The sequence below is a fragment of the Trichosurus vulpecula genome, chromosome 8 (genome assembly GCF_011100635.1).
Source record: "Trichosurus vulpecula isolate mTriVul1 chromosome 8, mTriVul1.pri, whole genome shotgun sequence".
Lineage (NCBI taxonomy): Eukaryota > Metazoa > Chordata > Mammalia > Diprotodontia > Phalangeridae > Trichosurus > Trichosurus vulpecula.
The window spans coordinates 35,742,059-35,755,695 of NC_050580.1; the positions used below are offsets into that span (position 1 = coordinate 35,742,059).

General features: G+C 40.6%; 1 protein-coding gene across 3 annotated transcripts in view; it reads left to right on the plus strand.

Moving 5' to 3' along the window:
* The window catches only part of SCAPER (S-phase cyclin A associated protein in the ER), a 422,044-nt gene that overhangs the window by 284,141 nt on the left and 124,266 nt on the right, over positions 1–13,637 (plus strand). For all 3 annotated transcript variants that reach the window (XM_036734646.1, XM_036734647.1, XM_036734648.1), the window contains one exon: positions 946–1,061. In XM_036734646.1, coding sequence (XP_036590541.1) covers positions 946–1,061 — 116 coding nt within the window. The remainder of the gene's footprint in view (positions 1–945; positions 1,062–13,637) is intronic.

The following is a 13,637-nucleotide window of genomic DNA, read 5'->3' on the forward strand; positions in this document are numbered from 1 at the left end:
GAAAATCTCTTTATGGAGGTGGGGGTCATGTTTAAGGATGCTGTTTGTGTTTAGAAAAAGTCATTTGCATATTTGCAGATAACAAGTCTATCCTTCATCCCCAAAGCTGTCTCTTTCCTTCATTCTCTTTACTTATCACCAGTGTAACAGTGGAGCCCTCACACGGACAGATTTCATCCACATCCAGTGAGGCACGAACTTTGGACTCTTGATAAAGGGCCTACCCAACCGGCAGCCAGAAGATGTCAGAGCACAGGCCCTGTGTTCTGTGGGAAGCCTTAGCCAGAACAATATCATTATGCTCTAAGGGATGGCTGCTGGTTCACTGACAATGTGACTGTTACCTCAAAATTGTTTAAAAAAAAAAACAACTTAATATTTCTTCACTAGGCTCTGTAAGCAGCAGGCTGGGAAGTTATTGACTCTAGTATCCTCATGTCCTCAGAAAAAAAAACTTCAAAAAACAGATGCTAACTTAGAGGGAAAAAAATGTGGATCTTGACAGGAGTTCATTTCCAGACCCCAGGCATTTTCAGTGGTTGTTCCCCATGCCTGGAATATTCTCCCACCTCATCTTCCACTCTGACTTCCTTCAAGTCCCAGCTAAAATCCCACCTTCTGTGAGAAGCCCTTCCTGACTCCCCCTTAATCCTATATATATTTTTTTTGTACATAGTTGTTTATATTGCTTTTTGCCTTTCTTTGTAAGCCCAGTGCTTAGCATAGTCCCTAGCACACAGTAGGTGCTTAATAAATGCTTATTGACTGACCGACTGAACAGATTAATTTGGTGAGCAGCCATTATTTCTTTTATGTTTGTGGATTTGGATGGTCATTGCTGTCTTTAGAACAGAATGGTTTTAGATTTCAATCAAATATTCCATTCCCTTTATAAAATACATGTTTTCAAAACCAGACTAATTTGCATTTTATCTTTCCCTTCAGAATGTGGCAGATCAGATTGCATTTCAAGTTGCTGGAGGACTAACAGCCCTTGAACACATCCTTCAGGTAGTGAACTCAACCACCAGTGTGAATGCAGTTTCAAGAATTCCTCCAAAGTAAGTACAGTTTTGAGTGTATGCTTTCGTAGGTTATTTTTTAATTGTTGCTGCCTTTCATTCTCCAGTTGGGGACATTTAAGAGAAACATCCTCAGTGAGATGTTACTTTTAGGTGTAAGTAAGAGAAACTTGCTTTCCCTGCAGGGGGAAAACAGGCGGCTCTTTGCTTCATTTCCTGAAATCACATGAGGCCTAGAGCCTTCTCAAAGGAAATCTCTTTACTCTGTGATCCTCACTCAATCCTAACCACTCCTTGCAGAGGGACAAAAGGGAAAAAATGTAGCACAGAATGCCTGAAAAATTAAGGGCCTGAATGTAAACACTGTAACAGAAGCCAATGAGTGGGGTTTGACTGGGTGCTGTGTGTACACAAAGAGCTATCCAAGACAAAAGCTTCCACAGAAGAGGGCTCCCACAAACCCGGCAGACGTCAAATCAGAGTTTTATCTTGTGATAATCAGTTGTTCTTTGTCATAAGGAGCCCTTGCCTTCTTTCAGACACTAGATATGCTCTGATCATAGGCCATGAAGGATGGGATGCTAAATAAAGTTACTCTGGGCAGAATGTGAAAATTCAGGGTTTTTGTCATAGACTTTGATTTGGTACAGTCTTAATGAGAGGTTTGAGAAAAGGGGGTTTTTGTGGCAGAGAAAACTGCATTTAAACTTGTAGCTCTGTGGAAACTACTTTTCTATCAGTTGTCAGTAGCAGAGAAAAAATACTTTTTTCCCTTTATATAGATACATATATATATATATCTCTTTATATATTCCAAATATACCTGCTTACACCATGTCCCTTTCAAGCCACCATCACTAGTTCTCTTTTTTTAATTCTTATGTGCTAACTTCAAATTAGACATTGCTAAGCATAAAATCTGTGGCACTGATAAATATTGGGGGCTTCCACAGCAGAGTGTTCCGTTTGGTTTACTCATTCACAGTAGAAATAGTTTTTAATAGACAAAGAAATTATATTAGAATGAGGTTTGGTAGGCTTTGACCTAATGGAAAAATGTGAAGGTTTAACTTTCCTTTAGAAAATGAAAGTTAAGGATACAGAAAGACATTAGATTTTGCTGTTATTTCAGATTTGTTAAAGCCCACATTGTGCTGGTCTCCATTTTGGGTAGATTCTTGTATGAGGAAGTGACTCTTTCTGACAGTAAACAATTTTAATCATTGAATGTGGCAAAGTCAGAAACAAATATGAAACTTACCCTGAAAAGGCAGTGACACAGACTTACAGAGTCATTTGCCCAGGTGAAAAGCTGCCTCAGGCTTCTGTGTTTCAGTTGTTCATTTCATAGGATAGACTGGAGAACTTTGGGGTTAATGACTGGAGAACCTAGACCTAGAATTGTTGTATGACTATTGGACAAATGTACTTTGCCTGATTATGTTTTAGCCAGCAAAGAATTTGGCTGGTCACAAAGAAGGTCTAAGAACAGATTTCAAAGCAGTGGAAGACATAGCACCAGGGTCAGAAGGGACCTCAGGACTGTGTGGATGTGAGCTCTGTGTAGGTGTCTACGCTGTCACTCATTGTCAGGAAGAAGCAACTGGTGCATTGCCTTCTGCTGGCATCCAAGGCGGAACAGAAAAAGGAAAAGGAGGTGGAGAAGAAGGACTTTGAAACTCAGCCGAATAGCAGACTTGGAGGGCCTTCTGCAAGCAAGAAGACCCTGACACTGCTTCATCTGGGCCCAAGGCTGAGAGCACTGAATACTGCGGCTACCAGTGTGGAATGAGAATGAACTCAGCTCTTAATTCTTCTTCGCTTTCCGCCATCAGAGTGGTATCATCTGCATCTCCAAAGTTGTTGTTCTTTCTCCCAGCAAGCTTATTTCTGGCCTTCGTTTGTTCAGCCTGGCATTTGGCATGATATACTCTGCATGTGATGAAGTGACAATATGCAGCCTTGTTGTGCTCCTTTTCCAATCTTAAACCAATCAGTTGTTCCATGTTTGGTTCTAACGGTTGCTTCTGCATGTAGGTTCCTCAGGAGACAAGTAGGATGATCTGGTACTCCCATCTCTTTGAGTACTTGCCGCATTTGGTTGTGATCCTCACAGTTAAAGACATTAGTATAGTCAAAGAAGCAGAAGTAGATGTTTTTCTGAAATTCCTTTGCTTTCTTCATAATCCAGTAAATGTTGGCCATTTGGTCTCTAGTTCCTCCATCTCTTTGAAAACAAGCTTGCTCTTCTGGTAATTCTTAGTTCACATAGCTAAAGCCTAGCTTGAAGAATTTCAAACATGACCTTACTAGCAGGTAAAATGAACACAGTTGTTCCATAATTTGAACATTCTTTGGCATTGCCCTTTTTTAGGATTGGGGCATAAACTGATCTTTTCCAATCAAATAGCCACTATTGAGTTTTCCAAATTTGTTGGCATGTCGAGGGCAGCCCTTTAATAGCACCATCTTTTAGGGTTTTAAATAGCTCAGCTAAAGTTCTATCCCCTCCACTAGCTGTATTGTTAGCAATGCTTCCTAAGGCCTGCTTGACTTCCTTTGCCAGGGTGTTTGGCTCTAGATTAGTGACCACACCATCGTGATTATTGATGATGTTAAAATCTTTCTTACATGTTTCTTTTGTGTGTTCTTACTACCTCTTCTTAATCTCTCCTGCTTCTGTTAAGTCCCTACCATTTTTGTCTTCTATCATGCCTATTTTTGCATGAAATGTTCCCTTGATAATCTCTAATTTTCTTGAAGAGAGCTCTTGTCTCTCCCAATCTGTGTTTTCTTCTATTTCTTTATATTTCTCATTTAAGAAAACCTTCTTATTTCTCCTTGTTATTCTCTGGAATTCTACATTCAGTTGGGCATATCCTAACCTTTTTCTTTTATCTTTGTGGGAGAGAGGAAGTATTAGACTATCAAACTGAAGGTCTACAGAGCTGTTGTGCTGACCTCATTGTTGTATGCCTGAGAAACCTGGATAGTATATGAGTGCCATGCCAGGAAACTGAATCACTTCCATTTGAACTGTCTTAGAAGATTCTGAAGATCACCCAGAAGGATAAGGTACCAGACTCTGATGTCCTCACTCAAACTAAACCTGCCAAATATTCAAACTCTGCTTCAGAGGGTATGACTCCAATGGGCTGGCCACCTTGTTTGAATGCACAATGCATGCTTGCCAAAAAGACTATTTTATGGAGAACTTTAAACAGGGCAAGTGTTCACATGGTGGTCAGAAGAAGTGATACAAGGACACTCTCAAGGTCTCTCTCTTTTTTTTTTTTTTTGGAAGGAGGAAGGCAGGACAATTGGGGTTAAGTGACTTGCCCAAGGTTACACAGCTAGTAAGTGTGTCAGGTTCTGAGGCCAGATTTGAACTCAAGTCCTCCTGACTCTAGGGCCGGTGCTCCATTCACTGGGTCATCTAGCTGCCCCTCTCAAGGTCTCTCTTAAGAACTTTGGAATTGATTGTCTCACATGGGAGACACTGGCAAAGGACCGCCCAACATGGTGTACCTGCATCAAAGAAAGTGCTGTACTGTATGAGTAAAGCAAATCTGCGGCAGATCAAAAGAAATGTGAGATGCGCAAATTTAGAGACATCTCCATCCCCAATGTTTGTACTGGCTATTTGTGCCCGACCTGTGGTAGAGCCTCTGTAAGTAAGGTGGATTTTTGTTAATCTTTCTTATGCTTAGTTCCCAGGATCCATAGCCATAACAATCTCTCGTTCCCAGGTGTTAGATATGAATTCTCGCACTCATGGTTCAAAACATCTCCACCATGCTTGTGCAGCGTTATATAATGATAAATAATATAAACATTTGTGCTTAAATTGTTAAGTATCCACTGTGACTGCACAGTGACATATAGGGATGAGGTGGTGTAAACTTGTGAGGCTGTTGTTGGTAATATGCCTTCTTTGTCTGTTGCCTATAAAGCAGATGGACACTGATCAGTGAGTAGGGAGCCCACAGGGGAATATGACAGTGTAATGCTGTGTGTGCCTTGACTGGCCCCCATCAAGACTTGGGAAGAATCTGTTTACCTCAGTCAGCCCCCACTGAGGCTTAGGGGACCTGTAAGAGTTGTAGCTCCTTCTGTATTCTCACTGGCCCCTGTGAGAAGGGTGATTAGGGAAGCTGTAGGAGCTGGCGCTCCCATTATTGGCAACCCCTTTGAAAAGAATAGACTAGAATAGAGTAAGATTATTAACCCCTCCAAAGCTGTCTTCTTGTTCTTCCTGTCCGACCAGATCAAGAGTGAACCCATTCGAGGCCAGAGTCCAAAAACTCCAATGCCTCCTGTGTGTTATTTGTGAAACACTTCCGAGCTCATATTGTTCTGACCAGCCACAGTCATATACACTGTTGCTTGACTCCGATGTTGTGATGTCATTTTGGTGCCCTTTGAGAACGAAAGACAACAAACAAACGAGCAAATCCATTTCTTGCTAGCCTTCTCAGGTGTATTCCATCCTTTACCAGCAGTCTGTCATCCCTATATTATAAGGTGTACCCCAAAGGCCAAATCACATTCTGTGTCACCACTTTCTTAGCTAGCTGCTCACTTCCCAAGTCAGTTTTTCCCATTTTTATCCCTTTGTTCCTGTGGGCAATGATGAGAAAAATACCGCCTGTGCCCCTCTAGTCTTAAGCGCCCTGCCCCACACAGTAATCCTTGGCAAACTTTTTAGGTCCCTTCTTGCACTGTTGTTTGTGTCTACCTGAATCACCAGGAATCAAAATCTTTGAAGACTTTAAAATGTGCAGGAAGTGAATTTACTGTTGTTAAGTAAGGGATCTTGGTTGCAGGCTCCTTGTGACCCTCACAACCAGCTCAAGAAAACAATTTGGGATGACCACATTTTCCCTTGAGGCCACAGTGGTGCAGTGGCAAGGGCCTCAGACCCGAGTGCTGGCTCTGCCACATAGTCAAATGTCACCAGGTCATCTTGACAAACCACCTCACTCCACATTTGAGGAGACTGATGCCAAAAGAAGTTGAGGCAGAGCTAGAGCTTAGATAGGGGGCTTCTGACTCTACTGTACTGGAGTCATTTTAAGGTTATCATTGATAGAAATTTATGTCAATGCTCTACTCAGCATTCATCTCTCTTAGCAAGAAGAATGTTTTTAGTGCCAAGAAAATTCAGCCTGAAGTGAGGAAAGTCTAAATTCCAGCTGTGGCGCATGTTATTTCATTTCAATACATCAGTCTTGGAACATGAATAACCACAACGGAGTAAATGGCAGCCCTGCCTTTTTCTTTGATTGAGATTATTAACATTTGTTAAACAACATAATTTTTGTTTGGAAAGAAATGTAGTTTTTTTTTTTTTAATACAAAGAAAGCCCCCTTGTGTTATGTCAATAAGTGGATGCATCTGCTATGGCAGGAATCTTTTGCTAAGGTTTCGTACTGTGTTTTTACTGCATGTTTATGTAGCAGAAATGACAATAAAGATGAAAATTGGCATCTCTCCTCTGCAGAGCCCTGCATCAGCCTTGGCTCATCCCCATGCCACTCACTGCTCAGAGGCAAAGGATTCGTCAGGCTCCTGCAAAAGAGGCTTTCCTACAGTGCACCCCCATTGCAGGGGGCATGAAGGGTCACAGCCCCATGAACTCGGTTATTGAGTATGCGAAGGATCTCATTCATCCTCTCTCTTACTAATCATCTTCTTTCTCATTGTTTGCATCTCCCCCAGTGCTCCAGGAATACATCTGACAGGGGTGAAGCTCAAATCAGCCCACATTGCTATTTGCAGTAGCTTTGATCAGGGTTTTAGAGGGAAGAGATTGAAGCTACTGCTTCTTGTATCACTTTGGGCTGCATGTTGTAGTTCACAAGCTCTGGTCTTTTCGTTACAAGGCCTGTTTATATCACTGCTCAGACATTTAACTAGCCTTGCAACCCAAGGAAAGCAACAACCTTGTAGAGTCTGTTTTCTCATCTGTGAAATGGGGACTCTGCACTGACTGTTCTGGGCTGTTGTGAGCAAAGTTCCTTGTAAACTTTAAAGTGCTATGTAAACATGAGTTATCATCATTCCAGTTATTCTATCATTCCAGTCTCTTATTGCCTATTAACGGTCACTGAGACATGGCTATATTCCCATTTAGGTGAAAATCAACAAACATTGTATAACACTCCTGTTCCCCCACCAAGTTACAAAACAGTACATTAAAACTTACTTCAGTTTTGTTTTCTTTAGGCCATCCCTTTACATATTTACCTAACTTTATACTTCAGGCCTCTACCTTATGTGAATACTTGCTTGTATTTTCTTAAATTAAGAAAAAAGAAATTTAACAAGTGATTAAGGAACTTTCAGAGAAAACAGTCTCAGGACTCAATGGAATTCTCTTAAATAATCAGAGAGCAGTTAATTCCAATGTTATATAAACTGTTAGGAAAAAATGGTAAAAGAAGGTATCCTGCCAAGTGCTTTCTGTGATATCAAATTGGGGAGAGGCAAAGCAAAAAAAGAAAAATATATGTACATATGTGTGTGTTATTGAACACGAATGAATATCAGTGCAAAAATTTTGAATAAAATATTAGCTAATGGACTACAGCAGATGATTGAGGTCCCTCATCAGCACCATATCATAGCTGTATTCCGAGTTCATGATTTATCTCAAATCCCTATTTCCTCTTGTTTTCAGATGGTCTGTAGGATACTATCATGACATCATTGCTTATTTTTCTACTTTTGTTTATCTTATTCAATTACTGTCAATAAATATTTCCTTCTTGGGTTTTTTAATTTCCTGCCATCAGCTTACTTTTTCACTACACAGTCTTACTTTAACATCCTTTTTATAGATTATGTTCCTTACCTCAAGAGTATCTAGCATGAGAGTAATGCTCACTTAATAAAACCCAGAAGTTTACTCAGTCATTTCCTCACAACAACCCTCCACATTAGGGAGTACACTATAGAAATACCCATTTTTGTATTTGTGTTGTTGTTGAAGATTGATTATTCTGGAGAAGAGAAGATTTAAGGGATACATGAGAGGTATCAAGTATTTGAACAGGTGCCATGTGGAAAAGGCGTTGAACTGGTTCTTCTTGGGCCTAGAGGGCAGAACTATGGACAATGAGTAGAAACTGCAAAGAAGAAAATTTAGGTTTAAAGTAATACTAATTAAAGTGATCCAAAAATGAAATGAGGTGTCTTGAGAGGTAGTGGTTTCCCCTCACTTGAGGTCTTCACACAGAAACTGGATAACCATTTTTCAGATAAATTGTGGACACAACTCTTGTTCAGGTACAGATTGGCCTCCAAGGCCCCTTCCAACTCTGAGAGTATTTGAGTCTGTTGGCTTTTCTTCCACCTTCATGTTATCTGCAAAGTTAATAAACATGCCATCCATGCTTTCATCCAAACTCATGATAACAAACACCACTGAATCCCTCTGCACCAAGGGGCAGTCCTTTGTCTAGAGACTTTCCTTGTTCACATCAATCCACTAAGGACTGCCATTTTTGTTCAGTACACTCTAGTCTAGCCTGCATCACTCCAGCTTGTTCAAAAAGTAAAAACCTTTGTGGGATGTCTTCGCTAAAACAAAAACTACCTCCCGATGTTTAGGAGAGTGATGATGCCGGGCACTGATTTAGGGAGGAAGGCTCCATTCCCCAAGTAACGTTCCTTTTGCTGTGACCATGTGCATAATTTTGTACAAGTGTATTTTTACTTCATGTTTTCAAAAAATTTTAAATACGTCCCTCTATTCTTTAAAAAACAATTTCTTTCCAGTATAGATTTCTGCTTGTATAGTTTATCTGATCCAGCTGCTCTTCTTGATTCTATCAAGTGCCATTTCCATTTCTACGTAGGCTAAGGGGCAAGCACCTAATTGTATCATTTCCACTGCCGTACATGATAAAAAATTTTATAGAAACACTGGCAGATTTTTTCATCTGTTGTTCTCTCTTCATTTCATCTGTAAATGGCCTTGGGACAGTCTGGCTTTTCTGAACTTTGTGCCAGGTTTTCTGCAGTTGCCCTTTCTGCCCTATCCCTATTTGATGTTTTGTAAGACAGTATTATAATCTTGTACTATTCTCATCGGTAATAGTTTGCAAAATGATTTATAACATAAAGTACTATCAGATCTCTCTGGCAAGAGTAGCTGACACGCTGGCAGAGGTAATTTCTGAGCTCTTCTGACCTTCTTTTTGTGGCGATTCACGTCCATTTACATTCTGTAGGAAACAATGATAAACAAAGTTTGTGTCTTTTTTCCATCTCCCAATTCTGTGTTGTTAGCTTATTTGAACACATAGGATTGGAGCTGTTGTCATTTCCTACAGTGTTTTCTTCTCTTTGTCCAATCCGGTTTAGTGTTAATTCTTTCCTAAACTCTGATTAAAAGTCTGATGGCATACAAACATCTGATTCAGAGGTGATTCGCACACGCACAACCAGTTACTTCCTGTCTTGTCTGTTAAGATCTCAAGCAAGAAACTCATGCTTGCCATAGCTTTTGCTGCTGCCCTGGAGGATGTACGGCTCAAGGTCCAAGAAGAAGAGGAATTCCCTCTCAATGTTCTTATTTTTTGTGACATAAATTGATCACATGAAACTCTAGAATGCTATAGGGCAGAGGTCAACAAACAATGGCCAACGCAAGCCAAATGCAGACCAAAGTCTGCTTGTGTGTGGCCTGTGAGCTAAAAATGGAATTTTGTTTGTAATTGGAAATGTAAAAATCATTCTTAGTTCGCAGGCAAGCTGGATTTGAACCTCAAGAGGTATTTGCTAACCCCCGCTAGAGGCATCGTCAGTGAGATCCATAGGTTCTCAAAAAAAGCAGTAGTCCAGTAACTACAGATGAAAGTCCAAGTGGATAAAAAAACTCATGTTTAGCAGCTTATGACATGCAGTGGAACAAGTGTTAAGTCAATTCATCAGTACAGGTCTCTTGGTCAGACACAGTTGATAGACAACGGACTGAGTTTAGAGTTAAATAGAAGGGAGATGGTTAAGTTGCACTTGGGAAATTGTATAACACTTTCCACAGTCACAAGCTGACCTCAGACCTAAAAACCCATCGTTGTTAATGCCAGTATTCTTCTTGTGATGATGTGACTGAATCATGGAATACCACAATTTTCAAAAACTTAAAATTGTAAGTGACCCAAAATTCAATGGAGGAAAATGTGGCAGTTGGTAGAGACAAGGCCTTAACAAAAATGATTTGTGTGCAAGAAATTGTATAAAAGGTATCATCCAAGAAGTGTATAGTCAGAAAAAGGAACTGGCCAGTCATATAGCAGGAAAAAAAAGATAATAGAGCTTTTCAGTGTTGTCTTGGTACACATGGAGTATTAAAAGAATTAGAGGAAGGTCTTGGTCATGTTGCCTAAGAATACTAATAACTTTAATGATAATAGATAGCAGTATATAGCTTCACCACAACCCTTGGAGGTATGTGTTCTTATTATGCCAAAGATCCTAAATTCTCTATGAAGGCTTAATGGGAGGGCACAGATAAGAGTCGTTTAGGAAAAGACAATATAATATGGATTAGAAGGAGTAGCCATACCAATGAGATCATGAATCTGTATATATCCTTCTGTTCTCTAATTCTCGTTAGTTAGCCCATAAACATTTATTAAGTGCCTACTATGTGACAGGCATTGAGCAAGGGGCTGGGGATACAAAAAGAGTGAAAAGCCTGAATTAATTTCTTTAAGTATTAATTTATTTGACCTCCTTGCTGTCCAAAGGACTCTCAGAGTCTTCTCCAGCACCACAATTTGAAATTGCCAATTCTGCGGTGCTCGGCTTTCCTTATAGTCCAACTCTCACAGCTGTACAATACTGCTGGAAAAACCATAGCTTTGATTATACTGACCTTTGTCCTCAAGGTGTTGTCTCAGCTTTTTATTATGCTGTTCAGATTTGCCATAGCTTTCCTTCCAAGCATCTTTTAATTTCATGGCTGCGGTCACCATCTACAGTGATCTTTGAGCCCAAGAATATAAAATCTAACACTGCTTCTATTTTTTCTTACCTCAAGAATATCTAGCATGAGAGTAATACTCACTTAATAAAACCCAGAAGTTTACTAAGTCATTTCCTCACAACAACCCTCCACGTTAGGGAGTACACTATAGAAATACCCATTTTTGTATTTGTGTTGTTGTTGAAGATTGATTATTCTCTGTTTACCAAGAATTGATAGGACCAGTTGCCAAAATATTAGGTCTTTTGATATTAAGCTTCAGTTCAGCTTTTATAATCTCCTTTTTCACCTTCACCAAGAAGCTTCTTAAATTCTCTTCAGTTTCTGCCATTAGAGTGGTCTGTATATCTGAAATTGTTGGTATTTCTCTAGGCAACCTTAATTCCAGCTTTTGATTCATCCAGCCTGATTCCAAGTCCAGTGCTCTATCCATTGTGCCCCCAGTTGCCCTTGAACGCAGATATTAGTGTCATTAATGAGTTTCTGCCAATTTTAAGGATGTTCTTTAATGGAATATCCTACAAATCTGTTACTTTTCCTGTGTTGTCCACCTTTTTGACTAATGATTTTGATAAAGGAATGGTTAGCAAGTTTTATCAGATTTTCAGAAGAAAAAAGTCGGAGGGATAGCTGATGTATTGGATGACAGTGGGCTGGAATGATGGGCCAGATCCAGGAGAAATGTGATAAGGTCCTACAGATAGTCCCTAGGCATCAGTTGTTTAAGTACAGGGTAGGAGTGGTCTGGCTTGGTAATAACAATTCATGTGAAAAATATCTAGGAGTTTTGGTGCATTCCAGGTTCACCGAGTCCTTAGTATGGCATGGTAGCCAAAAAACTATGGCATGTTAGGCTGCATTCAGAAGCATAGTATTCAGAATTAGAAAAGTGATAGTACACTATACTCTACCTGGTCAGACCCCATCTGGAATTGTTCATTTCATGGTGCCACATTTTAGGATGGAAATTGATAGACTGACTAGAAGGGAGCAACCAGAATGGAGAAGGGAGCCAAAGATCATGGCATTCAAGAATCATCGGAAAGATATAGGGGTAGACAGAGTTTTCTACAAAAATTGGAAGGTAGTCATGTGTAAGAGAGATTAGACTTGCTCTCTTTGACTTCAGAGGACAGAATTGTGAACAATGACCAGAAACTGGAAGAGATATTTGGGCTCAATACAAAGAAATCTTCCCAATCATCAGAGTTATTCCACAATCCTATAATCATAGGATTATAAATTTAGAGCTAAAATTGTTCTTAGCTGTCTGTTCAAACTCCTTCATTCTATATATGAGGAAACTGAGGCCCAAGGAGATGAAGTAATTTGCCTAGGAAGAACTGAGAGTCCAAGCCAGGCCCTCTGCTAGACAGACAGACTCTTTCCCCTGAGTCACAGTATAGACCATTATGGCCAGCTATTCTAGAGGAGTGGTCTGTGACCTTGACTATAGAGGGACAAAAGTTATACTCCAAAGGGACATGTAATCATCCAACCAGAGGGTGAGGAATGAGTTACATCCCATCATCCCAACATCAGCCAGTTATAAGGCTTGTCTGTGACCCAACCACACCTATCCTCATTCCCCAACATTCTCCCCACTCCTTCCCTTTGCTGTGCAAGCTACCAAACCCCTATACCCCCTCCTGAGCCAGCCATTGACCCCTCAGTTCAGTTGAACTTAACCACTGCCTGGGCACCCAGAGCAGCAGCTGTGGTGATTCTAAGGAGAAAATTCCCGGACTGCCCACCTAACACGCTCACCCCAAGCTTCTGTGGGAGGACCGGTTCTGTACTCCAAGGCAGTGGCTAGTAAGCTGAAGTAAAAACCCACTTTCCCATTTTCATTATGAACAGGACAAAGTGAGCTTCATAGGATGAGCAGGCATGGGTGAGTTATACAAATTCGCTTAAAATCATAATTCAGTTCATAGTAGCTTTTGGTACAAATTTTCTCAGTCAAAAGATTCTTCTTGTAGATGACAGTCTTAAGAAAATTTTTGACAATAAAAAAGGGAACTCCTACGAAAAAAGATGTTATACTACAAAGTAGAGTGGAAAGGTTTGGAGCCCAGAGGTTTGTGTTTGAAACCGAGCTGTGTCACTTCAGAGCCATACAACTCTGGGCAAGTCACTTAATCTCTGTGAGCCTCAGTTTCCTCATTTGTAAGATGGTGATGATCATACTTTTACTTTGTACCTAATCAGATTGTTGTAAGGAAATTGCTTTGTGAACCTTTGAAGGCCGTTGAACTAGGAGTTGTGAGCCGTCATATGGCAGCCACAGGTGTTCAGCCCCATTCTGCTGCCGCCCTCTCCTACCTCTGCCTTTGCCTATCCTTATAATGCCCTTGTCCTCTCCCCCCTCCCAATCATTGTCTGTTCAAATCCTCTTCTGTCTGTCTCTCTCTGTCTCTGTGTGTGTGTGTGTGTGTGTGTGTCTCTCTCTCTCTCTCTCACACACACACACACACACACACACACTCGCCTTCAGATCCCTACTCAGATGTCACCAACTCTGTGTAGCCTTCCCTGATCTTCCTCCCAAAGACAATATTAATCTCTCCTTCCTCATACTCCTGGCACTTTGCTTGGTCTCCCACACTCAGTTCAC